Here is a 27,736-nt window from a genome sequence, read left to right as displayed (position 1 = left end):
GCTGGGACACCCTGTATACATAAACTTTAAAAGGCATTCGATAATGCTAAACGCCGGGAATGCCCACTATAAGTGCTATCACCCTAATAATTGCTGCCATTCCGACAGGAAAGTGCCATATCATGAAGGCCGGAAAGCAGGGCACTGCTAAAAGAGAGAGGAATAACGAGGAAGAGGAATGTAGCTCGACACTGCGGTCGTTGGTTATTCGGCTGGTGCTCTAACTCCGTGTGGTGCTGTGAAAGGCTCACCCCTCTCCTGTGCTGCCTGAAGCGGCCCCCGTCTCTCGCAGGGCCTGGCCCAAGTTGTTGTCGGCCGACGCTGAGGGGCTGGGCAGCTGCCGAGATTGGTTAGCCACCACCTGGAGTGAAGAATGATTTTCACAAATGCCAACTCAATGGGGGATCCGATTAAGGGGCTGATCGGTACAAATGTCGCAGCTGCACCCTTCCAGGAATGAGGAACAGGTGACAAAATTCCCGACCGGGTCGTTCGTCTCGAAATCTTTGCCCACTTAGAAATTGAATGCGCAAATGCTACACATAAAAAAACGTGGCAGCTGTATAGATTTCCTTTGCAGCTGTATGGCTGCGCTTCGCTTGATGGAAATAAACAGTCACTACCATATTTTGAACATTTGTGTACAGACTCGCACGCCTAAAGATGCATACATAGTAATCATTGCGAGAGAAACTTACAGCATACTATTGATAAATAACATTTCAGGCACGTATGCTCGTGCAGATATTTGGTATTACAAAACACGGTGCCCTTTCAACATGCACTGATTACAGATGCACAACAACGCAAACAACACTCATCTACCCGCTCACATCCGCGCACGCCTCTGCCCAAGGAAAATTACAAAATGTAAAAACATTTTTAAGGCAGAATATGTTTTAGCGCAGCACATAAAGGGAACAAGCCTGGACTGGAAGAGATAAAAGGCTGATGTGTGTATCAGCGACACCTGACCGTACTTGAAACGAAAACAATATTTCTTCGCGATATAGGCGTAAGATTGTGAAGGTTATTATATAACGAATGACTGCATTACTATATATATATACACGCGTTGTTTCTAAACAGTTGTGAATTTCAACACCTATCTTGTTCCCTCCCTTATGTGGTGCACTAAAAAGTATTCCGCGTTGAAATCATGAACCAAGTAGGCCCTAAGCAAACGCTGCTTAACTAGCTGAGATTGAGACGCTATAAAAGCGAACGACAAGGAGATTCGAGTACAGCCATGTGGAGAAGTTTACAAGACCTCGTCTTTCCTAATAATGGTATGCAGTGCCTTACGGACGACCCAAAGGAGGAGCAATGCCCCCGTGTGATTCAGACAATCCACAAAGCATTTTTTTTCTCCCTACAGCTTCAACTTCCACTGACTGACGCCGAATGTCAATGCATGAACACGCGTCGCCTACGTATATTAAACAGTGGAGCTTTCGCAGTTCCGTCGTTTGGTGGGAGCACTCGCTACAAGCAGCGGGTCTGTAGAGTAACATTTAATGTCATAGCGCGCGTAAACAAAAACGCAAACGGGGGTGGCACAGCAAAATCCCAGCACCATTCAATTGCCTGCAGCACACTGGAGCTTATCTTCTGCAGTTATTTTGTTACCGGCGCCCTAGGGACCACTAGCACGAAAATACTCCCTCGCTCTGCCCTGTTAGTTGGTGGTCGGACGAATTGTTCAGTCGACTTCTGTGAAACTGCTTCGTTCGTACATGCCACTTGCAGAGAACGTCGTTTGTGGTAAATAAAAGAGTGGTTATATCCAGGTTTAACTATATTGTTCGTCCCGGTTCTTCCAAAGCGAAGACTAGTCGAAGTCGCGAACGACGTACGCGGACATGCAGCACCGCCCACCTTGCTGGTCTGCAGCACGGAAAGGCTGATGCTTCGTCGCACAGGCCGCACAATGGCACCTCCCACTGAGCGATGTTTGGGAGATGGTGTCGGCATTCGGGCTATGATCTTCCTCTGCACCTGTAACGGCACACCAAAGCAAAAGTGTCGATAAGCGCGCTCATGTAGTCGCGTCTCGGGGTACGGGAAGAAGTGAAGTCTAGAGCCGGTGAAAAAGCACATCTACGAGGGGCGCTGTAATGGTTGGCAAAGCGGCAACACGCATCCCTCATCTTCAGTGTACCGACTTCCTGCACATGAGGAGCTGCGTGGAGCATGAAGACTCCACACACAGACACAGCCATTCGAAAAAGAATAATAAGATAACGTGTTCGTATTTGGATCCAGCGCTATATGGAGCGTCGTCGTCAGCCGCTCACACACGCTTTCGAGCTGGAAATTGAACAGTCCCCAGAAAATTGTGTCCACACAGTATCCGAAAGCTTTGGAGTTGGTCATGGCGTTTATGTATTTATTTGTCTGTGCTTCGTCTCGTCGTAAAGCAGGCCCAGTAACACGCAAGCTTAAACATAGTCCGGCTTTTCAAGCTCTTATTAAATAACAGATCAGAGATCATGCTTAGGCTAAGTGTGCCTTCATTGTTAGGACTCGTTCACCAAAACGCTCACTAAGCTGATCGAACAAATTAAGACTATTTTCAGATCGTTAATTATCTTCATCTCCACCATTAATCTTAGGCAGGGAAAAACAAAAATAACATTTCCATATATCCAGCAACACAAAAGTAATTCAGCGCAAAACAATTTTTATCACTCATGTAATTGTAAGTTTCATTATTTGTGACGCCCATATTTAGCCATCACTATTAACAACCAAAAGGCGCCGCCACCTTCGCAGGCAAACATCTCCTTTCAACACATACTGTTACGTGACGGCAAGCCGATGAAGAAAGGACTACATGGCGTATGGCGATGGAATGATCTAATGGCCGCGGCCCTGGCGCGAGCGCTCCACGCCGCGCCAGTGCCAACTTGGTCGCCTTCCATGCCGTGACAATATTATTCTCTACAGTCTCGGACTGATAGCTTTGCGAACAACTTTGCCATCAGCTAAATTATTGCTGCTTCCGTAGATTGTCACTCTTATTAAATATTTATTGTCTGTTCTCTGTTTATTCACAATATAGCTTTTCATTTCTTATCAAACCATTTTCAATGAATAACCAGGTTCTCGTTTCAAGGACGTATTTGTGTTAATTTCTCTCGTTTTAGGCCTTTTTCCTACACAACCACAATGTTCTCTGTGACTAATGTGTTCACTTCTGATTTGAGGATATTGCGGTCTAAAACATTAAAATAACGTTTTTTGCCTAAATTTTAACTTTTATTTCTAAAACAAAAAAAAATCAATAAATAACAGCCGCCATTTCCAGCAGCGTAACGCCGTAGTACGAAGATCTCGAAGCAGGGCGCTGGTAAACAGCCATAAAAACCCGACAGGCGCAATTAAGGCTGCTTACGTGTGAGAAGGAGCAAACCCTCCCTGTCACTATATGAACGCGGTCGCCGCACGCGCTTCGGCGTGATGTAACCCAATGATACGCATCTGGCAATTCTACCTCAGCATGGCTCTACGCAGCCGCCGCAGCCGTCCTGGTGGCGCGCTATGTGAAGGCAGTCGCCGGCGTACTGCGGTCCGCGCTCCACCGTAAGGGCATGATAGCTGATGGGTTAATGCCCGTATGTGCACAGTACAGATTCCTAAGAGTCCTCATGGCACAGTGCAGCAGCGGTTAAGCGCAGCGTCACTGTCTTGAGATGGAAGGTGCTGCCGCCCGTGGGACTTGTGCGATCTAGTTAGCTCTTTCCGAGCAACCTCGCGTGACTGATCATTGATTTAACTGCCTTCTTTTAAGTGTATTATCGAGTGTTATCACACACACACACATGCACACACAAAAAGGCAGGTTTTCTCACAATGGGACAAGTAAGGCTGATGCCTGAATAACAGGGAAAAGGGTAAGCTGTGTAGCACGATACTGGCATCATCTGACTGACCTCTTTCCGCCCTTGACCCACTGTGGTGGAATTAGATGGAACCCGGGTTGCTTCCGCCACTCGTTCGACGGGCCGCGAAATGAGCTCGACGAGAGGCCCACGGGGATCAGCGGGAGAGCTTGGCACAAGCCGGCCTCGGCTTGCCTGCATTTTGAGAGAAGCATGAGTTTACTAGAGAAAAACTCGGAGTGCGATGCAGCTTAACGGCGGCGCTGCACACGAGACACCATTAAATGCTTCCAGAAGGGAGGAACAACTGTACATTGGCCAACAAGGCCATTTCTTCGAAAACGCCGAGCGCTTTCACCTTGACCTCATGACAATGCCCTAACAAAACAACCAACACTGATGTCCATAGTTACTTGTTTTGCTTACACACGCATACATAGGTAATATGGGCTTGGAGCATAATGGCCTTAGCTCTTTATGCGCCATTAAACCCAATACCAGAAAAGACATAGGTAATAAATGAGAGGAAAACAGATAAAGAAATTATCGATGAACACTTCAAACACTTATCAAGATCAACGCATTCTGTAATGCGAACAAAGGCCGAAATAACCACTTTATAATCTTTACAATGAAAAAGAAAAGGGCTCGCGATAAATGAGCAAGGGACTGGAAGACACCACAACAAAAAAGTGGCGAGCAAAAAACAATTGACGCGAAAAAAATTTTGACAATAAGGAAATAGTCTGCCGTTATCGGGAATTTGCGACGCTTCTAGCAGCGCCCGTAGGCGTTATAGCCTGTGCGGCTTCATTAGAAAAAGTCGTATATTTTGGTACAACTGATCGTACAGACAACGGACGAGGTTTCGTCTCACGGGTTAGATTGTATAGCTTACCCCCGATATAACTCAAACTCAGCCACGTTTCAATGTCGCGTCCATCGTTTGTTCCAAAACCATTCTATGTTTAAACAATGCGCGCCTATGGAAATGACCAAAATCCTGAGTACTTTTGGGCGCCAATTTCTGAATAATCTACAGTTCTGATCGCTTTGTTTTCAGGAGCTTAAAATTGAACAGGATCTGTATGACCATTACAGTTCGCGAGGGTTGCGCCGAAGAAGAAGAAACACAGGCAGACAATTAACTATTAGCTCAGGGGGAAGGCCAAGTCCCTTATAACGCAGCAGGTCAGCCCCGCCGCCGAGTGGGTAAGAGCTTATGCGCAAAGGCGACCCAGTCACCCCGTTGGACGAGTCGAACCTGAAGGCCCAGCTCCGAGCTGCGCAGCCCGGTCTCTCGCTGCTCCTCGGTAGTGATTAAGCGGAAGGGGGTGATAGGGCAGGTCCACATGATGTGGGATAGGGTAGCGGGGCCACAGCAGAATGTGCAGTTGGGAAAGAGTGGGTAGGGTGGATTTAGGAGAGAACTGTCCGATTCGGGAAGGCATTCGTTTGAAGCTGACGCTAGGAGATTTCTTGCGGTGTAGGGACCTGTCGAAGTCGGTAATTTCGGGTGATGTCCTCATAAGGGGTGAACCAATCTCTCGCTAACCTCGCTCCATGGTGGGGATAGGGGCTGGGCCCCGCCCGGATAGATAATGCTTCGGGCGTGTGAGTGGGCCGCCGGTTCCCTGCAAGGGAGGAGTGCGCGTGATAGATTGTAGGATGTGGAGGGTGACGGGAGAGATACGACATTTAGAGAAATTATTTATTGCGGTCCTGGAGTCACTGATAATAAATTTGGTGACGAATTTAATTCTGCAAGCCGTGCGCAACCATAGCCGCATCTCGGAGCAGGTCTCAGGTCTTCCTCTCCTCGCGACCTTGGGGAATCTCCTCGTGACCTCGGGGAAGCAGGGCGCGCGCGGCCCCCTCGGGAAAAGAGCGGGAGGGAGACGCTGCAATTAAGGAGAACTGCGGCGACTCCTCTCTTTCTAGGCACAACCAGCCGCTTCTAGAAGTTTCGGATAAGGTGACTTAACAGCTTGTTGCGCGCTGTGATGTGGTTCTCGGTCAGGCTTCGTCGGAGGAAGTGGACAGGTCCCTGCTTTCGAGAAACAATGAAGAGCGGGCATTGAGGTCAAGGGCCACTTATTCAGTCTGCTTAGGAAGCTGTGTCCAAAGCATCTTGTTCTTCTTTGTATATTTATTTCTATATTGTTTTCGAGGTGGTCATATAACGTCCAGTTCCTCTTTTCGTCCGTGTCTCATCGCTTGTCCATCTGCTGGCAGTCTGCCTCACGTCCAACGTTAAATCGACGCTCACCGTGAAGAAGTGATCCGCGAAAAGAACCTGAACTTTAATAGAGCTTCCTATTGTTCAGTACCATATTCGCCAAAAGACACTGCAAAGTCCAAATGTGGCTTTCGCAAAAGTTACCCTACCTAAGCCTGCATAGCCAGTGCGTCCACACACACGTTTGCGTGGCACGAAAGCCAAGTGGTCGCGTTCTTACATAGAGCCTTTGCTGCCGCCGGGTATTCTTTTTCTACAGAAGAATATGCAGCCGCTACTTTCTTGTCGTGCCCACCTGGTGGCAAAACAAGTGAACTAGACCGCTTTCCCAAATTCCTGGTAGTGATGGCTTCAACGTGAAGCCAGCTCATCGCTATTCCGTTCGCATTTTTTGCGAAAATGCTCTCTATACAGTCTCTACAAGCCTACCTTTGAACATCTGCACAGATTGTTTCACCTAAGGCATTCCAGAAATTTTAATGATAGGCTTTTGGAGTTAGAAGAGCGTTTTTTTCCGAATAGCATTGTCAGTATGTGGTACATCAGAATAATGCTAGGAAGTGCTAATTACCGTGCTGGTTAAGTAATACCGAATGGCTAACTTTTTTAATATTACTATTGGGCTCCTTAATTACTGAGAGGCGTGTACCTCACCGTCAGTAATCCCGTTTCAGTTGTTGAAATGTGGAAAACGCGGTTAAACTCGGCGCTGTGACCAAACAAACTTTTGCCTATTTCGACGAGTTATACATGCACCGAACAGGTTGCTTTGTCTGGAAACTTCTCGAAAGCAAATATATTTTTGTAGCGATGTAGCCAAAATATGTTGGGCCACAGCGCGGAGGCTAATCGCGTTTTTGAAATTCTATAAACTGATATGGCTATTACTTACGGCGGGCTACACGCCTCTCACTTATTTAAAGGGGCCTAATTGTGTTCGCTAAAAACCTGACTATTCAATATTATTCAAAGCTATCTTTTAACCCAACAAGCCTACTTTTAAAAATTGTGTGAAGTCTTACGTGAAACAACGTGTATATTCGTGTACCAAAGCACCAGAAGGGCACTCCTTGAAACTCTACATTCAATCATTCCGGAGTGCCTCATTTAAAGTGCAACATCGAAACAAGGCATCAAATGTAGGCACGCAATCAGCTCTATAGGCGTACAGATTATTTTAAACATTTCAGCAACAAAGAACCGAATACCTATGCAAACTATAGATTACATTTTGCATTATAACAAATAACTGGTGGAAATATTGCTTGAAGAGAGGTAGTAAGTGTAGTTGTCTTTCCTAGTTTGACACCAAGCTCTTCGAAGGTGCTACCATACTTTAGTGAAGAGCTCGAAGATGTCATGTTACCAGATGTCTGTACAACGAGGCGACAAATTCTATTCCGCAAACTTTGGGAGCGAGAGCACGTCACTGCTGACCAACAGTTCCTGAATTCGCAGCATATCTTCTGACCCGCAAACGTTTTTCCCGACCCTGCTTTCCTCATTGCACACTCCAAGTCCCTCATCTTGCGTTTCCCTCCCACCCTCCCGAGTTGTAAGAAAAAAATCTCGGACACGAGCGTACTCGGCTTAGAATTCTGCCGTCCACTGCGGCAACACCGAAGCTGTGCCCGCGAGGAGCTCTCTAAACACAAATCTCGCCCATACGTCTAGTCTAGAATATGTTAGAGGGACGACCCCTCTCACTGGCACACGATCTGATAGGTGCAAGAAGGAAGCCGCTAACGCAGAAGGCAGCCAAAATCCGTTTGTGCTCAATAATTTGGCACCTATTAAAATATTTCTAAATCTATCACGACGTAAGCTGCGGTGACGTATCCACAACACCTGCATTGCTAAATAAGTCAAGGCAGATGAATTTAAGTACATACTTCACACGCGCAATCTGAATTCTGTTGAAATCTTTCAGTTGCCGTTTTTAGTAACATTGCTATATGAAAATACTTCGTCACAGTCTCTCGGACAACGAAAGAAAAGAGTGGAAACTGGTATTTCCGTCAGATGCAGAGGTGCTAGAAGGCCCAAGACTTTCACCACCCTGCAGCACCAAAAGTTAATTAAATGTATCCGCCAATGCTCTTCCTCCTTAAATTCTTTACCTCCATGCTCTATAACACTGGGAAAAGCTTTTTTTTTCTATATTAGGATGCAGAACAGTGTTCTGCTTTTTCCACATTATAACATATCAGCACATTGTGTCGCTGCAGAACATATTGATACTATACATGTATTTGTTTTTTTTTAACATTGTTGTTAGTTTATTGCGGAGTGATTTGAACTCTTTGAATATTAATGGATTGTTGATAGGTTAGCAGTTCTAAGGCAGCTGTGACTTTGAAGGCTTCATGAAGGCATTCCTAGTGGGTGAATTGTATAGTCTAGGTACACTCCTGTTATAACACATGGAACACACGTTCAGGCGGTCGGGAGGAACAAGCCGCTAAGTTCGCGCTTTAATGCAGATTTCCTGCACGGCATCTAAATATATCTGGTCATTATTTAAAACTTATATATGGATTTGGCAGACGACAAATATGGCTGAAGTCTGCTTGAGAAAAAAAAATGGATCAGATGAATGTTGCTAAGGCTAGAGGGAGACGCGTTGGAGAAAAATGCTTGCACTAATGACTGGGTGTTACTATAGAGTTTAACAGCCTCTGTGCACGAAATTTTGAGATACTCTTCACTGATTATGTACCTCCCAGGTTCATATTGAAATTCTTGCCACGTGTTGCGTAGCCGGAGCATCGCGATTTTGAGAACGCCATACATACCGGTGTCTCCATGGGCTCGGCAAGGAGGTGTGGCCCCCGCACCTCCACTCGTCGACTGGGCATCGTTCAGGGATGTCATGATGACCAGAGAGCACTGGTGGCATTGAAAACAAGGCGGCTGCTTTTGAAATGCCCACCTGAAAAGTACAATCAGTATTTAAAAAAAATATGGTTAATGGTTTATGGGGGTTTAACATTCCAAAACAACTCAGGCTCTGATGGAGGCCGTAGTGTAGGGCTCCAGAAATGTTGACCAGTTGGGGCGCCTTAACGTACATTGACATCGAACAGTGCACGGGCCTCAAGAATTTCGTCTTCATGGAAATTCAACCGCCACGGCCAGGATCAAACCTGTGTTTATTGTTTTCATTACCGAGAAGGGGGCACTAATGAAACCGTTATTAGGACCTCCAAGTAGACGGACTAAAACAGCATCAAGCCATTTTCATGCAAGTATGAAGCAGCAAACAAAAATCATGCACAAGAAATTGAATACGTTGTGTTTAATGCAGCCATGTTGAAGGAATGTCCAAATGTCAGTAGTGAAGGAGTTCCAGAGGATGTGTGGGTGCTTTGAAATGAATACTTGCTTTAAGAGACTTTAACACATCGCTATGGGCACTCATTTTAGGAGAAGGGATACTTGGTTTGAGTGTGGGCCGAGTTTTTTCACTCGCATATGTGCGCTGCAATGTGCATCGAGAACGAAGTTTACAAGCATGATTCCATCTGCATAACTTTTGTGTCTCCTACAAAAACAGCGGGCATTATCAGAACTCGCGTCATCATACAGTGCGCGGAGGATTCAAAGCGAGCATCTTAACCTCACCTCCTGCACCGCAGCCGCCTGTGGCTGGCCGCGGATGCACCGCAGTGAGTTGCATCCGCTGACATAACGATGTCCGTGCTAAGGCAGGAAAGTCTGCTTCAGCTGGAGTTATTGAGTCAGGCATTGGCTTCCAAGGAAGACAACCAGACTGGAGGGCAGAAGTGAAGCCAAGATTTAGAAATGCAACACAGAGTAACTTGGGCATTCCGGCCAGAAGAATTACATATTACGCGAGACTGACAACATTGTAGGTTCTTCCTTCCGGTAATTGTGCTCTTGGGTAGTCCCCAAAGTATATTTGAAATATAGGAGGAGTAATTACTCATAAGAATCCACAGAAGTGCAGCTTTAGGGCTCCAAATGAAGCAAATTGAAGTGGGAGTAACTGGTTTCAACTGGGAGTAACTGGTTCCAATGGAAGCAAGCTGGTTACGCTTGGAAACCCAGCTGCGGCCTTGTGGGCAGCAAATGGGTCTAGTTTGCCACCAAATGGGTGACATCATTTCCCAATCGAGATCCATATGGGAGCAACTGGGGACCAACTGGAAAGTAAGTGGTTCCATTACTGGGTCTAGTGGGACAGAAAAATTCTCATTGAGGGCCAACTGGGCAGAACTAGTCATGGGTAAAAACCAATTTGGAAGTTTTAACGCCCTAGCATTAAAAAAGGGCCCCATGTCGCAGAAAAGACGGAGTCATCAGCGGCGTTGGCCATGAGTAAAAATCCCAAAAGCATTAAAAATTCAGGGGGCACTTTGACTGTCTAAAGTGGGTAGAGGCGGAAGCGTTTTCCGCACCACCTTCGCTGTTTCTGTGGCACTGGTGGCGTCACATGTAATTGAGTACTAATTACTAAGTGATGACACATCACTAATTAATGGTTAATTACTGATTAATGCCTGAATACTAATTAACTGCTAATTAATGACGCTTAAGCTTCGCCTTTGGAGTGGAACGCGACAGCGTGTTGTAGCGCTGCCAGGGAGTCCACGGAACGCCACCACCCGTTCGGCGCGATGCCTTGCCCTTTGAACGCAACGCTTTTTGAGGAAAGGAAATGGCGCAGTAATTCTCTGTCATCTCGGTGGACACCTGAACCGCACCGTAGAGGAAGGGAGGAAGTGGGAGTGAAAGAAGATAGATAAAGAGGAGCCGTAATGAAGAAAATGAAAATTGTATTTGAGGAAAGGAAATTACGCAGTAACTGTGTCACAAAATTCAGGGGGGGGGGGGCACTTTTTTGACCTAAAGTGTGGTCACTGATGTGTGGTTAAGATGTTAAGCTTCGCCCCTAAGAGTGGAACGCGACAGCGTCTTGCAACGCTGCCAAGGAGTCCATAGAACGCCATCGCCCATTCGGTTCTACGCCTCGCTCGTCCGTAAATTGGTTTTTGAGGAAAGGAAATGTATCTGTCTCTCATTTGTCGGTGGACACCTAAACCTCGCCGGAAGGGAATGGAGGAGGATGAGAGAGAGTGAAGACACCGTATTCACTAGACGCGCCTTTGTTCATTCCAAACCATCGAGCTGGCATGGCGGAGTGGATAGATGCTCGTCTCTCACGCCGAAGACCGGGGTTCGATTCCTGAGCTCGAGCAATTTCTTAATCGGTTTTATTTATTTATATGGCCTGACTAGTAAAGCTAATTAGGCTAATTGGGTAATTAAGTAATTAACTAAGCTCAGTCCCACTTACTTGGAGCATCACTATACGATCCCTTCAATTGGTTGCATGGTTACTAGCCAAAGTACAATTGGCCCCGTTTGAAATTCGCGCACTGTGACGTCACGACCGTTTCCACCAGTTGAAAAGCGTGACATTTTCTGTCGACAACTGCTGCTTACAACGATGAGACATTAAAGGCTTCCGCCTTAATAAAGAAAATTGAGTAGGACATTGGCCGAATTGGGTAATCAAACATGGGCCTCCGGAGTGCGAGACGAGCACGCTAACTGCTTCGCCACGCCAGCGCAATGGTTTGGAGTGAACAAAGGTGCGTCTAGTGAATACTATGTTGTGTTAGAAGGGTGCTTTAGAGACATGTACTGTAGTGTATCTTAGTAATTATGTTAGTGTAATTAGTAATTATGAGCATAGAAATTACAAAAGTCGCAGTTAAGCAAGTAGCAAAGTACGTCTCCACTACTTTTCCTCACCGCTTGATATGCACATAGCGCCATCATGCGGCGCCCGCTAAAACCACTCCGTCCTGCTCCTCGCAATGTACGCCACTGCCCCAATAGACAGTGCGCGACAGCAGCGCCTCCGCTCGTCTCGCTCGGGCGCAGTGGGGCCTTGCGGGTACGCAGGAATCACGCGGTGAGCGGCAAAGAACGCAGTGCACATCCAAGGTGCGTTAACCACGAATCTTGCGGCTTCCTGCCCGTTCGTTCGGCGTGGAAGCTATGCTGCAGTTCGTGGCATCAGGTTTGTCGAGAGTGATGTGCCGATAAACAACGACTGCAACTTGACTTTAGCTGGGAAGTGAGAAAGGAAAGGAATGAGAAGAAGAATAAAGAAGAAGACGGCTTGAGGCTAAGCCTAAGCGTACTCCTAATTTTTTTACAGTCCATGGCACTCTTCCTGTGCAATGACATCATACCAAATCACGCGGAAAATTTTGCGTTTCAAGTCCATCGCAATGGAGGTCCTTTGTGCAGCGATTCCTTTTTGAGGACCTTGAACTCAGTTGTGGACAGCTATAGACACCCAGCCTTGGCCTCGTGTGCTGCTGATAAATTTAAATGTGAATCGTTAATTGTGGTTTTCCAAGAGTGACACATGCGCTATAAAGACAGCGCATTCTACGGTTCCGTATTCTTTGGACCATGTCTGGTTGTTTAACATGCGCCGGCATCGCGGATCACATGGAAGCCTTTTACGCTTTGCCACCATCGAAATGTGGTCGCATGAGGGTTCCCCTCGAGGATGGTTCTCGTGGAGCCGCAAGGCATTTGAAACAACTTTATTGCTGCTGCTTAGGCCCTGAAATAGGCAGCAACCACAAAAAACATGCTGTTTCACAGTATATAGCAGAAGTTCAGCTGAACTGGAGATTTAGTGCCGTGCACAGTTCAACACACCGGCTGTCATTGTAAGCATCGTTACTGCCTCGTAGGTTGCTTGTTAAATTCAACAGGCTGGTTGACATTACAAAAACACTTACTGCCTCGAACGTTGCTTGTTAAATTCAATAGGCCTGTTTACATTACAGAAACAGCTACTCCCATGTAGGTTCCTTGTTAAATTCAATAGGCCTGTTCACATTACAAAAACAGTTACTCCCCCGTAGGTTGCTTGTTAAATTCAATAGGCCGGTGACATTACAAAAAACAGTTACTGCTTCGCAGGTTGCTTGTTAAACTCAATAAGCCTGTTGACATAAAAAAAACAGTGCCTTGTAGGTTGCTTGTTAAATTCAATAAGATGGTTGACATCACAAAAACAGCTACTGCCTCATAAGTTGCTTGTTAAATTCAATAGGCCTGTTGATATTACAGAAACAATTACTCCCTGGTAGGCTCCTCGTTAAATTCAAAAGGCCAGCTGGCATTACAAAAACAGTTACTGCCTCGTAGGTTGCTTGTTAAATTCAATAAGCCGGTGACATTACGAAAACAGTTACTGCCTCGGAGGTTGCTTGTGAAATTCAATAAGATGGTTGACATCACAAAAACAGCTACCGCCTCGTAACTTGCTTGTTAAATTCAATAGGCCTGTTGACATTACAAAAACAAGTACTCCCTCATAGGCTGCTTGTTAAATTCAATAGGCCAGCTGGCATTGCAAAAACAGTTACCGCCTCGTAGGTTGCTTGTTAAATTCAATAGGCCTGTTGACATTACAAAACATTTACTGCCTCGTAGGTCGCTTGTTAAATTCACTAGGCTGGTTGACATTACAAAACAGTCGCTGTCTGAGAGGTTCTTGTTAAATTCAATAGGCTGAGTCACGAATTTTCCCCTCTCTCTCGTTGATGTTGCTCTCCTTCGATGTTGATGTGGAGTCTTAGAGGGCGGGTCTCGTGAGTGACCCGGGGGACGTACTTTGCGACTGGTGGGTTTAGACAGGTGTGCAGGTCTTCGGATGGTGAGGCACTTGGAAGGCTTTCTTCAAGAAATTATTTATTACAAATGTATATAAAACTTATTTACATATGCCGAAAAGATAACGGCCTCTCCGCTTCAACTAAAAGTACAAACTCAAACTTCCACGACTCCGGACCACCGCTGGCCACCACACGGCCAACCCGTCCGGCCGCCGCTCAACTAACTCGCGTCTCCAACTCTACGCTCTCGGCCCCGGGACCACCACCGGCCACACACGACCGATCTGTCCGGCTGCCACACACACAACCTCGGCGCTCTCCTTCGCGCGCACCCATCTCGTCACATTCCCGCCAAAAACTCCATCCTCCGCCAATAAACAATCCTCCCGCCAAAACTTACTTTCTAGCCAATAGACGACTTTCCCGCCGTCGTTTAGAAGTAAGAGGTCACAAGGCAAAAGACAAGTAAACAATATAAAACACACGCCTCGCTGTAAGCAGCCATGGCTAACTAGAAGCTATTACAACAGAAGGAAACAAACACAATTCAAAACACACACTCCACTGTTAGCCGCTCTGGCCAGCTAGCAAGAACGAAAACAAGCACAGCGCGTGTCCTCCCCAGCCGTCCTGTCGTCGTCTCGGGTTTCCGACCGACTTCCGAGAAGAAACCATTCCCCACTCGCTGGGGCCGAGAAGCACGACCATCGCATGCTACGCAGTTTTAAGTCCTTCTCCTTTTGTCTGCGCATTCCCCTGCTCCCTTTAGGCGACACTCCTCACACTTTACCACGGCGCACGCTAGCTGCGGCGTGACAGGCTGGTTGACATTAAAAAAACAATTACTGCCTCCTATATGTTGTTTGCTAAATTCAATACGCCAGTTAACATTACAAAGACAGTTACCGCCTCGTAGGTTGCTTGTAATAAACCGCGAAGGGCAGTAGATATGCAGAGTACTATACCGGGCACTCCACAATTATCTTTAGCATTTGATGCTAGTGCAATAGAGTTCCATCGAGTGCAGTGGCCGGCAAAATGCGGCGGTGCCTAGGGCGCTCATCATAGAACTGATGATTTCACAAGAAGCACTTAATCCTAACATAAAGTTAACGTCGCTTGATTTTGTACTCAGTCGATGTCACTGCGTTCCGTGGAATCAAATTGTTACTGAAATTTACTGCCATAATAGTATTTTGCTCATGCCCTCACACGCCAACCATTTAATTCTCAAAGGGAAGCGTATACAGTACTCACACAGCTGCACTTCCGCACCTTTTAAACACTGCAAGCACAAACGTCGTCCGACCATTACAGCAGCACCCTCTCATGTGCCGACCCCTTCCTATATGGCACCGCGAACGGCAGCTTCCCGTTGCGGCAGCTGCACATATGAGGGGAATTGAGATGCGGTTTCGAAGGAGGTTATGGCACATTCCGAGACGACGTTAGCTAGTCGATGTAGACGCAGCCCCACTTAAATAGAAAATGGTTTAGAGAAAGTTCATTTGAGTACTTAAAAATCGAAAGAGAGTTGAAAGAGAGCGGCTAAAGGCTGGCGCTGTTTAATTTGCCGCACACAGAACACGCATTGCCGAGCATCGTTGGCTCTATGTTTCGTCTGCAGCAGGGCGCAAATTATACCTCCGATCAGCCTCGTCTCGGGCGAAAAGCCCACGCGCTTACAAGCTTGCGATTCTCTGGCACCACCTCTAGCCAGCGACGCCTATCTTACCGACGAACAGACCACGGCGTGTGCTACACTGGGGCCGCGGGTGGCAGGCGCACTACCTGCCTGCAGGCAATCGTACCCTTTCCTTCAAGCTACCTTCCCTATCAGCAGAGGGCGTGTGCGGAGAATAGCGCATATATAGTGGAGAGGCCAAACCACCATGCTATAATTATCGAACTGTTCCGCCCGAAATACAGAAGATAAAACAAATTTATACAAGGTCTCTTAGCCCAGTGAATACACCGTTTAGGAAAAATGAAGCAGTGTCCTATGTGAGCGAAAACAAGAGTACTGTTGAGAGCCGCGTGACAGTCTTCAGTAACTTTCTTCTAAGTTAATTTGTGAAGTGATTACACACTTTGTAAATACTGCTATTCGGGTAAAAGTGTAAATTTGCAAGAAGTAGATCCCGTGAAAAAGGAGCAACCTGAAATATTAAGAACAAGGAACCATTTACGAACATCTTCTGACAGACAAAAAAGAAAGCCTGCGAAATACGAGAGCAATCACGTGGTAACCGTGGTACTTGAGTGCCCCATGACGCGGTTTCTTGGGGGGAAAAACGCTCATCATCAGAGTTCAGTTCCGTAGGTGACTGTGTTTGCAGTGGGCCCAAATTATTCAGCAGTAACTGCCAGCTCGTTGGCGGCATTCGTTTTGGGGCAGTTAGAAAATGTATGTATATGGCACCACCTTATAACATTTCAGACTCCAGTTTTTCGTAACAAACTACAACTTCCGTCTCCACGAATTTTCCCTAAGACAATAGTAAACAATTAAGGTAATTAGCCTTTAGTGTTCAACAGATATAAAAAAATTAGAATTACCGAAGACTACGACAAACAACTCTCAACATCACTCTTTATGCCCATAACAGAGCATCTTATTTAATTAAAAACCTGCTTACATTTAGCTAACAGAGCTAGTATATTTTAAACATACGGCTAAATTTGCAGTCATTTAATATGGCTCATTACCAAAATTTTATTGCGATTTATAGTAAGAATAGTAATTCTTATATTGTTACTTATTTGCTCACATATTTTGAAGTTTTATTCATTTTTATCAAGACATAATAAAAATTTTCTGCCCCAATGTAGCAAGAAGGAGAGCATATTTAAGAAAAAGCATGCTAAATACTTCACCTTTGCTTTAAAAGCCGAAGAGTTGCATCGACCGTCCTTCCACAGGACGACTCCGATGCAGATGATGGCGGCCGCTTCATTCGTTCGGTGAGCTGTCCGGCGGCCGCCTGCACCAAAGCACCTCCCTGCTATGAAAGGAAGCAGCACTGTGAGCAACCACTTCATCATAGGCTGGCAATCGACTGTACGTGTCATAATTACAAACACACGGAACTTTATGCTAGGCCAGCGCCATTATTTAACTCCTTTTCAAGAACCATCGGGCCAATATCTTGCAGCTGTCCGCAATTCGTCCATATGTGCCTTTTCTTTCTACCATACACGCATGACTCACCCAGAGCCTTGTTTAGCATCGGGCAACTGAGCGAAGCACGTATGCGTTTCAGCAGTGGTCTTGTCGTGGCATTGCAAGGATAACACAGCACACATTTCCTCCTTCTCTGGTTGATTCTTTTTCTAAATGACACAAAAAAAAAGCTTCCTGTTACTGAACAACCAGTAAAACTGGCCACTTAATAGTTTGCTTTCACTAACAGAAATGGAACGAACTCCAAACGTTAGGGGGATGTCTTGAAATGGGAAGTTCCTCGCCAGCCCCAAACGTCGTGCACGCGTTTGATTAGATGGACTTAGCGTCAGCTTTGGGAGTGGAGATCTCGAAACAAAGGCTTGTCACAAGTATTACGGCGAGTGGAAAAGCCAAAACTCTGACTCTCTTTATGTTTCCGAACAACTTCGCTCACTTACTGAAATGAGAAGAAAGGTTATGAATATGAACTAAGTGCAGTGCTTGCCGCGCGTATTTGAATAATTGGAATTGCCTATCTTTGAGCCGCACGCCTAACAAGTTTCAGCGAAGTCAATGCCCATCCTATTTGAGTTTAGGCTTGCACTCTGTTCCTCAAATTCCACGTGCTGTAGCACGGAAAACTGAGCTATGGCTGCGTCTACTGCGTGCACAAAGGCACTGGCAGTCTTCGTCACCTTCAGGACGCCTTTCCCACCATAGTGGGCAGGAAATGGGCGCTGGACAGGATTCAGAGGTTAGTGGTGCTCTCGTGATATTAACAGTCCAGTCACAGCAGGCGCATCTTGCTCCCACACTTGTGGATGGCTCGTCCCAGAGTCAGACTGTCCATCAAGAGAGAGAACGATAGTGGCACGGTTCCAGCTCGCGTTTGTCGAGTTTAATGAACAATGACAAAAAAGTTATTGCAGCATTGACGTTACTGGCTATAATTGCAGTCACATTTGAATTATGGGTTTAACTTGCAGAAATGATGCACTGGATATGAGCAACGTTATTATCGGTTTGGTTTATGGTTTGGTTTATGGGGTTTAACGTCCCAAAGCGACTGAGGGTATGAGAGACGCCGTAGTAGAGGGCTCCGGAAATTTCGACCACCTGGGGATCTTTTTGCGGCGGCCAGCAACGTTATTATCGAAGGTCTCTAATTTATACTACCTGCGGCTCTTCGAAACGTGCTATTATCACAGAGCGCTTGCGCGCCTTTCAGTGCAACATAATGCATATTAATTTCCCCTATACACCCATATGTACTGCAGAGTGGGTCATGCAGCATCAGAAAGGGCATAATTATTCACCAAGAGAATGTCAGAGGTAGAGGAAATTTATCCACATACCCATCATCGTGGTTACGCCGTGAGGCTGACGCTAAACAGGAGCAGCAGTCATCTGCAGAAGAAACGATGTGAAATTAACACGTGTGCTAACTCACCTGCAATAAAAAAACAAAATAGTGCGATTTGCCTAAGGTGTCCGCAGTGTTTCTTTTGACCAGTTCAGTAAAGTTGCCATACAGAGGTCAAGAGTAGCCAAATATCGCCAATCTTTTCTGTCAGCGCCAAATGTGTCACCACTGGCGTGCAAACATGTACTACGCCATGTGATAGCATATAGAAAACAGTTCGTGTTAATTTTCTGCAGAAGGCCTCTTGGACCCTCAAACTTTGACGAAATTTTGTCCTGCAGCCGCAATCTAAACATTAGTGTCAGAACAGCCACCATTATCTCCAGCTCTATATAGTTCTGGCGCTCGGTTTCCGCCAAGGCTTCTCACGAAAAAACGGTCCGACTGACCTTTTAAATTGGCGGCAAAAGGGTGCTTTAGGGAAAAGGACACATACGAAAAGTGCCTCGAGACTTCAGCACTGCCAGACGTAGTTCTTTCTTCCTTTCGGTCTCACTTCGTTTCGCTGACGCATGGTTCACACTCACAGCTTATTAGTAGCTAAGAAGAAGCGCTGCAGAACTGTAGTAATCTGTATTGTCATGCCACTAGTATTTTGAAGGTAAGGTTAGTTATTAGTCGCTTAGAAGAAACACAGCAGGAATTCAGTAACCGGCCTCCTCATGCCACTAGCTTTCGAAGGTTACGTTAGTTACTTGCTGCAAAGAAAGAAGACGCGAGAAATGCTGTAACCTGTCTTGTCATGCCGCTAGCTTTTCAAGGTTAGGTTAAATTTTAGTAGCAAAGAAAGAACACAGCAGAAACGCAGCAACCTGTCTCTAATGCCACTGGCTTTTGAAGGTTAGGTTATTTGTTAGTAGCAAAGAAAAAACACAGCAGAACCATAGTAACCAGTATCGTCAAGCCACTAGCTTTCTAAGGCTAGGTTAGTTATAAGTAGCAAGGAAAGAACATTGGAGAAACGCAGTAACCTGCCTCGCCATGTCACTAGCTTTTTTTAAAGTTAGGCTTGTTATTAGCAAAGGAGGAATGCAGCAGAAACGCAGTAACCTGTCTCTTCATACCACTAGCCTGTGAACGTTAGGTTTTTAGTAGGAAAAAAGAACACAGGAGAAACGGAGGAACCTGCCTCGTCATACCACTAGGTGTCCAAGGTTAGGTTAGGTGTTAGCAGCAAAGAAAAAGCACAGTAGAAATGCAGAAACCTCTCTCTTCATGCCGCTAGCTTTTGAAGGTTAGGTTAGTTATTAGTAGCAAAAGAAAGAACACAGGAGAAACGCTGTAACCAGTCTCATCATGCCACTATCTGTTGAAGGTTAATCCAGTTGCATCATCCTGTAAATGGCAAAAATTATGACCCCTCGCTTGGTTCATAGCGTCCTTACAATGAAACAGCACTTTTTCTTGCAGAGAAATCGGTGGAGCTGATTATGACAGCTTTATCACTTTCTCGCAGAAAACTGAAAATAAATCAAACGCAGTACATAACACCAACATCTCACTAAAGACATGTTTTGCGCCGATCATGCACTTTCAGTTTCTTAGCTACATTGATAAAGCTGAACATCAGTGATAGATATTAAGAATATGAGCGTGGTTAGTGACATCTACCGCAAAAAAAGCTTGTTTCACCCTCTCTTTATTTCAGGCAAAACCATGCACGGTGATTCCACTGGAGAAAATGGCAGTGTAATACACGGCACTCGTATATCACGATTTGCGTAAACTTGATTTTGAGTTTCAAGCTATGGATTTTAAGTTATTTCGAAATTCTGCATATTCGAGGCTTGTCTGAAGTTTTATAGTTGTGGCCTTCAGACCGTGAACCACCGAGTCGTGTTTGCATCTGCTACTTGGAAAAGTCACGTGCAACCGCACTCACTTTCAGCCAATATTTCTGCACGGAGGAGTCAGTAGGGGCTGCTGTACAATGGCCGGCCTTCGGCGGCACCCACGTGATGATAACACTCCAGACGCAAGAGGCGCCCCCGGCTTGGACGGAGGGCTTGGCCAATGGCTCGAGCTGCCAATCAGGACGAAATAAAAAAAAAACGGCAGTGGCTCACTTACGGAAAATTTAACTTCTGCAGTATTCCAAAACGACCCACAACAGGCGGTGGTTTAACGTCCCGAAGTGACTCAGGCTACGGGGGGACACCGTAATGAATGACTCGGGGTAAATCTGGATGCCCAGGGGGTAAGTAATGTGCAGTGATTTCGCAAAGGATGCGGGCGCTTTTGCGTTTTGCTTCCGACCAAAGGGACGCCTCAGGGAGCAATCCTTTCTCCAATGCTCTTCAACGTTGCTGTCATGCGCCTGCCGGAACAACTTAATGCCATAAGGGGAATCCGCCACGCCCTCTACGGGGATGACATAACCAAATGGCCAACGGAGGGAAACTGGACAGATGGAGGAGGCCCTGCAAGAGGGTGCCAGTACGGTTCAAAAGTATGCAGAAGAATGCGGACTGCGCTGTTCCCCGGACAAGTCGGAGCTCCTCGTCCTGCGAGGGAAGGGGGATACTGCATCGTTGGAAATCTCGGTCCATGATACACCTATTCCCGAGGTGGAAGCAATACGGTTTTGGGGGCTGCTCATTAACAACAAGAGTGTGAACGCAGCAGTGATCACCAAGTCACCAACGATGTGCCAACAAGTCATCCGTATGATATCACGGATCACAAGCAAGAAAAACGGCATGCAAGAACAGGATACCCTTAGACTAATACATGCCTTTGTCATCTGCAGGATAGTGTACGTGGCCCCGTACCTTCGCATGAGGAAGACCGATCTAAACCACTTGGACGTTATCATTCGAACGGCTTATAAGAAGGCACTCGGCCTACCCATGAAAGCTTCGATAGAGCGTCTGCTAAAACAAGGGGTACAAAATACGGCTGATGAATTATTTAGCGCTCATCTTACAAGCCACGTAACGTGACTGGCCACACCTACGACCAGCCGCAGGGTCTTAGAAGATTTAAACATTAGCTTTCCGTATCAAGTTGGTGGGAGACAAGATATACCTAAAGAGTGGAAGAGCAAATTCCTTACGCTTCCGCTTCCCAAAAACATGCACCTGGAGCATGATCATGCTAGACGAGTGGCGAGGAGCAAGAAGATGAACGAGTGCTATTTAAATAAGAAGGAGCCTTCTTCGTGGACGCTACGGGTCCTGTACAAGGAATATCAACAATATCAGTGTTTCACCAACTGCACGTCGTGGACGGTCTTTAAGTTCGTAACGGGGATACACAGGCTATGGAGTAAAAGCGATAGCTCTAGCCGCAACGCCCTCCGCATCGAAATACACTGTTACAGATTCCCAGGCGGCTTATAGAAACTATATGCGTGGCAGAATCACGCCGCTAGCCTGCAAGATTCTGAGTCAATGTAGGACTTCAGCTAAACGGAAGGAATTAATAAGGGTAGCAGGTCACCAAGGAGCTGAAGAAACGAGCGCGCACACGCTTCGGCCAGAGATTTATTTCCGCGGAATCCTTCTACGTCCTCCCTTACTGATTCAGGCTCCCCCTCTCCGTTAACAACATATTCAGAGATATTACAGCATTTGCGCCTTCAAAGGCAGACACTCCCGATGCCCGCAAAGGGTCTAAGTAACTAAGAAGAATGTCACCTTCGAAGGCTACAAGGTATGTCGTTTAATAATTCAGCTAAGCTTCACGCCATTAAACCCGAGTACTTTTCGGCACAGTGGAAACTTTGTGGCCAGAAGGCAAACTTATACCATATGTTATGGGCTTGTCAGGCAAATAATAGTATTGACATCATAAATCAGCCAACGCGGGAGGGCTGGGAGGCGGCCCTGTCCAGCTCGGACCTCAAGGAACAACGAGCCCTCGTCGCCAGAGCAAGGGCAGCGGCTTTTACCAACGGCGTCCCGGAGTAGGGATCCGATCAGCCTTCCCTTAAACTAAGTAAGTCATTGTGGCTTTAAATAAATGTTTTCATCATCATCATCGACCGGATTGAAAAAAGAGTCCTCCAGTTCAGCATGGAGCGCCGTAACCACCGAGTTGTAATAAAGTGGTTTGTGTTATAACGTGCGCATTACATGAAAAAAAAAGTGCGCCTCATAGCACGTACGTTATGTACATTTCTTTTATGCAGCAAAAGAAAGCTGCAAGTACCAAAGTCATATCCCAGTGATTACTAAATGAAAACAGAACAAAATATCCATATTCATCTTCAGGAAATCGGAATGGCTTAAAAGCAATGAAAGGCAGCAGGCTAGGATATACGCATATGATCCGCATCGCACGAATACTTATGAACTGAAAACGCGGGAACTGCCGCATGATTCAGGAATGTGGTGCATTTTGCGCTACAGTATTCGTCAGGGCTATGGAGTGTAATAAATGTCGAAGTCCTAGTTCTCACCGAAGCCAGACCTCTTATGCACGGATGCAACCCTACAGACAAAGGGCACAAGAATGACTGAGTCCACTCTCTGAGGGCCTCGGGAATGAAACCACCGGTCTTGATGCTAGTGTCATGCCACTAGCGTTTCAAGATTAGGTTAGTTGCTACTATCAAAGAAAGAACAAAGCAGAAATGAAGTTACCATTCACTTCACGTGACTAGTTTTTGAAGGTTAGGTTAGTTATTAGTAGCAAAGAAAAAACACAGCAGAAATGCAGTAACCTGTTTCTTCATGCCACTAGCTTTTGCAGGTTAGGTCAGTTATAAGTAGCAAAGAAAGTAAACAGGAGAACTGCAGTCACCTGTCTCGTTATGCCACAAGCTTTTGAAGGTTACTTTAGTTATTAGTAGCAAGGAAAGACTACAGAAGAAATGCAATAACCTGTCTAATCATGGTGCCAGCATTTTTAAATTAGGTTATTAGCAGGAAAGAAAGAACACAAGAGAAAGGCACGAATATGTATCGTAATGTCACTAGCTTTCGAAAGTTACGTTAGCTATTAGTAGCAAGAAAGAACACAGCAGAAAAGCAGTAACTTGTGTGTTCATGCCACTAGCTTTCCTTGGTAAGGTTAGCTATTAGTAGCAAGAAAGAACACAGCAGAAACACAGTAACCTGTCTCCTTATGCCACTAGCTTTTGAAGGTTAGGTTAGTTATTAGTAGCTAAGAAAGAACACAGTATGTTATGAATGCAGTAACCTGTCTCGTCATGTCACTAGCTTTTCAAGGTGAGGTTAGTTATTGGAAGCAAAAAAAAAAGAACACAGGAGAAACGCAGTAACCTGTGTCATCATGCCACTATCTTTTGAAGGTTAATTCAGTGTCAACGTCCTGTAAATAGCACAAATTGTGACCCCTCGCTCGGTTCATAGCATCCTCATAATGAAACAGCACAACTTTTTCTTGCAGAGAAGTAGGTAGAGCTGATGAACACAGCTTTATCACTTTCTCGCAGAAAACTGAAAATAAAGCAAACGCAGTACATAACACCAAAATCTCCCTAAAGAGATGTTTTGCGCCAAACGTGCACTTTCAGTTTCTTAGCTACATTGACTCTGCTGAACATCGGAGGTGGATATTACGAATACGAGCGTGCTCAGAGACATCCACTTCAAAACAAGCTTATAAGTTGTACCCCCCCCCCCCCCCTGTATTTCAGGCAAAACCATGCACGAGTATTCCAGTGAGGAAAATGCTAAGCTGAGCAGTGCAGTATTTCACGATTTGCGCAAATGTAATTTTCAGTTTTATGCTGTAGATTGTAAATTATTACGAAATTCTGCATATGTCTAGCCTTGTCTGAAGTGTTTTAGTTGTGCCGTTCAGACCGTGGATCACCGAGTCGTGTTTCCATCTGCTACGTGGAAAGGTCACGTACAACCGTACTCACTTTCGGCCATTATTTCTGCACGGCCGAGTCAGTAGCGGCTGCTGGATGACAGCCGGCCGTCGGCGGCACCCACGTGATGATAACAGTCCAGACACAAGAGGCGTACGCAGCTTGGACGATGGGCTGGCCAGGAGCTCGAGCTGCCAATCACGACAAAAAAACAAAAACGCCAATGACTCAGTTACTGCAAATTTAACTTCGGAGTGTTCCAAAAAAAATTATGGCTGAGGCTTAGTTAAGGTTAAGCCTAGTCAGATGCGAAGCATATTGGTGGCTAGGCTTGGTAATACATGGCTTTCCTTGGTTGCATACTTGGTCATTTTAATACAACCACTAGAAGCCTTCATCGTGGGGGAAGACAACGGCATGGCTACAGCGCAACGCCGACTAACCCCGAGCCGCGCGTTGGGTGAGCGCCTGGATTGCCACGGAAGCCGCGTCAGCCTGCCCGGTGGAGCGAGCGTTTCACCTACACCGAGTGTGAACGCGCGTTCGAAATGCGCGGGAATGCCGCTCGAGGACATTCCGGCGTCTGTGCGATGGCATCGTCACGACGACGTCACGGTGTCACGTGGCGTGACGGCTAGGGGTCCCACGGCGACGGCACGAGGTGGAGGCGGCCTCTCTCATCCGATGTCACGTGGTGTGACGTCACGGTGTCACGTGGTGTGACGTCACGGTGTCACGTGGTGTGACGTCTAGGGGTCCCACGCCGACGGGGTGAGTGGTAGCTCTAGCAATATGCTTCGCATAAAACTACAACATGCGGTGGTTTAACGTCCCGAAGCGACTCGGGCTACGGGAAGACACAGTAGTGAATGGCTCTGGGTAAATCTGGATGCCCAGAGGGTGAGTAATGTGCAGTGAATTCACAAAGGATGCGGGCGCTTTTGCGTTTTGCTTCCCACCAAACTTTGTCGTCTCGACCGGATTGAAAAAGGAGTCCTCCAGTTCACTATGGAGCACTGTAACCACCGAGTTGTAATGAAATGGTTTCTGTTACAACGTGCACATTACAAGAAAAAACCGCGCATCATAGTGTGTACGTTATGTGCATTTGTTTTACGCAGCAAAAAAAGAACTGCAAATACCAAAAAGTGATATCCCAGCGATTACTAAAGGGAAACAGGACATATATTCATATTCATCTTCAGGAAATAAGAATGCCTTAAAAGTGATGAAACGCAGCAGGCTAGGGTCTACCCAGGAACGATCCACATCGCTCGAATACTTATGAACTAAAAACGCGGAAACTGCCGCATGATTCAGGAATGTGGTGCATTTTGCTGTATAGTATTCGTCAGTGCTATGGAGTGTAAATAAATGTCGAAGTCCTAGTTCTCACCGAGTCTGGACCTCTTACGTTTGGATACATTCCCACAGACAAAGTCCGCTCTATAAGGGGCTCGGGAATAGAACCACCGGAGTTGATGCTGGTGTGAAAAGGGTATAAATACCTCTCAGGCTGTTCATGCCCATGGGTGCATTCCAAGCACAACAATGACTAATTTCATAGGTCTGCTAGTAAACTTCAGTTTCTTCCAAGTACTGCAGGACTCCTGCAGAATAACACGCAAAATTCCCTTCCCGCTAACAAAGGAACATCTAGAGGTCGCTCTGCTGGCTGGAGTAAAGACAGGCTCTACAACGCATTTCGTGTTCTTCCCTTCTTATCATAAAACACTTCAACAGCAAAGTTCAACAAGGCCAGCAGCAGGTTTCCGGGAAGATGTCAAATCTGCTCTCGGTTCATTCGCTGCCGTTCACGCAAAATTACGTTCGCTCAATATATGTACGTCACTTCTGTCTGCTGAAAAAAATCTTTCTTGCCTCTGAGTGTGTCACGATTCTTCTTGTTAAGAAGTTTCATTCGTCGGATTTTTTTTCCGAAGAGATGAGAGCAGTAGAATGCAGCAAATAGACACAGAAACAGCACTGCGGCAGCTACTGGCACTTACTCCTGTTCATTGACGAAACAAAATGGCTAGATCTTTTGTATTTCATGTTGTTGTGCTTCTGAACCGTGCAGTGTTGCACCGAAGGAAGACCTGAAGCTAGCGAGCAATAGTGCTGATATAGATAGGAGTTAATGAAAAATTCCAAGTAATCTGCAATTAGCTCATGGCATCGCCTTGCTTAGTCATTCAGAAGATGAACTGCAAAGCATGATCAATGAGTAAGACAGGTAGAGGAGAACAGTGGGTCTAAAAATTAACATTCAGAAAACCAAAGTAACGTTCAACAATATCGCAAGGGAACAGAAGATGAACTGCAAAGCATGATTAATGAGAAAGACAGGCAGAGGAGAACAGTGGGTCTAAAAATTAACATTCAGAAAACCGAAGTAATGTTCAAGAATATCGCAAGGGAACAGCAGTTCGCAATTGGTAGCGAGGTGCGCGAAAAGGGAATAAATATGTCTACTAAGGACAGGTAGTGATTATTGATCGGGATCATGAGAGGGAAATAGAGAGAAAAAAGGGGGTGGAGCACAAATGGTAAGTCCTTCCAGATCACGAATGGCAGTTCACGGATAATTGTCAAGGCCAACGTATACAACAGCTTTACCTCACTGGTACTCACATATGATGCAGACAAATGGAAGCGAACAAAAAGGGCTCTGGTTAAGTTAAGGACAGCACAGCGAAATATGGAAGTTAGGAGACTGGAATAAAGTTAGAAGACAAGAAGAAGGCACAGTGGGTGAGGCAACAGACGCGGGTTAAAGACAACCTAGTCGAAATCAACAGGAAGAAGTGGGCTTGCGTATGACATGCAATGCGAAGGCAAGATAACCACTGGTCCTTAAGAGTAACATAGTGGACTCCAAGCGAAGGCAAGTGTAACAGGGGACAGCAGAAAGTTAGGCCGGTGGATGAGATTAAGAAGAGATTAACTAGCTGGCAAAGAACAGGGTTAATTGGAGACACAGGGGAGAGACCTTTACCCTGCAGTGGGTGTAGTCAGGATGATGATGACGACGTATATAGGTCTAAAGCAAGCCACGTGACCAGAAGACGAATGACGCTGCATATTCTAGTGTTAGAGAATAAGCACACAGAGAAAAGAATGTTTTGTGATAGAGCATGGACTGTTTTGTTGAGGGTAGCCCAAGTAATAAGTGCTAAAAGATTTTCAGGGCAAATAATGGCGCAAGAAAATTCGCGTACTGGCTCTTTGCCAGACATTCAGGCGATAATTATTCATTGCGAAAGACTTTGATGAAGGGAGCTTTTATTGCAGATGAGTTTTACCCCCAAGTTGATGCCGATGATTATCTTACAAGAACACACTTTAAAACGTCATTTTCATCAGTGGCAGGATTGTTTCGCCAAACATTGACAGCGACACAGTTCAGTAAAGAGAGAATTTTTAGACAATGGACTAATTTTTATCAACTTCAAAAGTGAAAGATATTAACAGCAGCCAGTCGTGTACCGAGAGACTTTGATGCCGCTAATATTCGTAGTGAGAGACTTCCATAGCCAAATATATTTTCGGGGACGGAGTGTTTA

At 45.9% G+C, this 27,736-nt stretch overlaps 1 protein-coding gene across 17 annotated transcripts in view; it reads right to left on the bottom strand.

Moving 5' to 3' along the window:
- The window catches only part of LOC149327960 (uncharacterized), a 90,891-nt gene that overhangs the window by 48,463 nt on the left and 14,692 nt on the right, over positions 1–27,736 (bottom strand). For 6 of the 17 annotated variants that reach the window (XM_089563064.1, XM_089563062.1, XM_089563063.1 and 3 more), the window contains 9 exons: positions 24,222–24,361; positions 20,268–20,408; positions 18,318–18,369; positions 16,674–16,801; positions 9,748–9,895; positions 8,919–9,012; positions 3,936–4,079; positions 1,879–1,998; positions 253–361 (listed from right to left, as the gene is read on the bottom strand). In XM_089563064.1, coding sequence (XP_089419190.1) covers positions 1,980–1,998; positions 3,936–4,079; positions 8,919–9,012; positions 9,748–9,895; positions 16,674–16,801; positions 18,318–18,324 — 540 coding nt within the window. In that variant the 5' untranslated portion in view covers positions 18,325–18,369; positions 20,268–20,408; positions 24,222–24,361 and the 3' untranslated portion in view covers positions 253–361; positions 1,879–1,979. The other 11 variants (XM_089563075.1, XM_089563072.1, XM_089563078.1 and 8 more) reach the window with 9 other exon arrangements.

Source organism: Amblyomma mixtum, chromosome 10, assembly GCF_055824585.1.
Source record: "Amblyomma mixtum isolate Tamu chromosome 10, ASM5582458v1, whole genome shotgun sequence".
In the NCBI taxonomy this organism is placed as follows: Eukaryota; Metazoa; Arthropoda; class Arachnida; order Ixodida; family Ixodidae; genus Amblyomma; species Amblyomma mixtum.
Note: the sequence above shows the minus strand (reverse complement) of the source record. Positions and strands in the feature narration are given on the sequence as shown.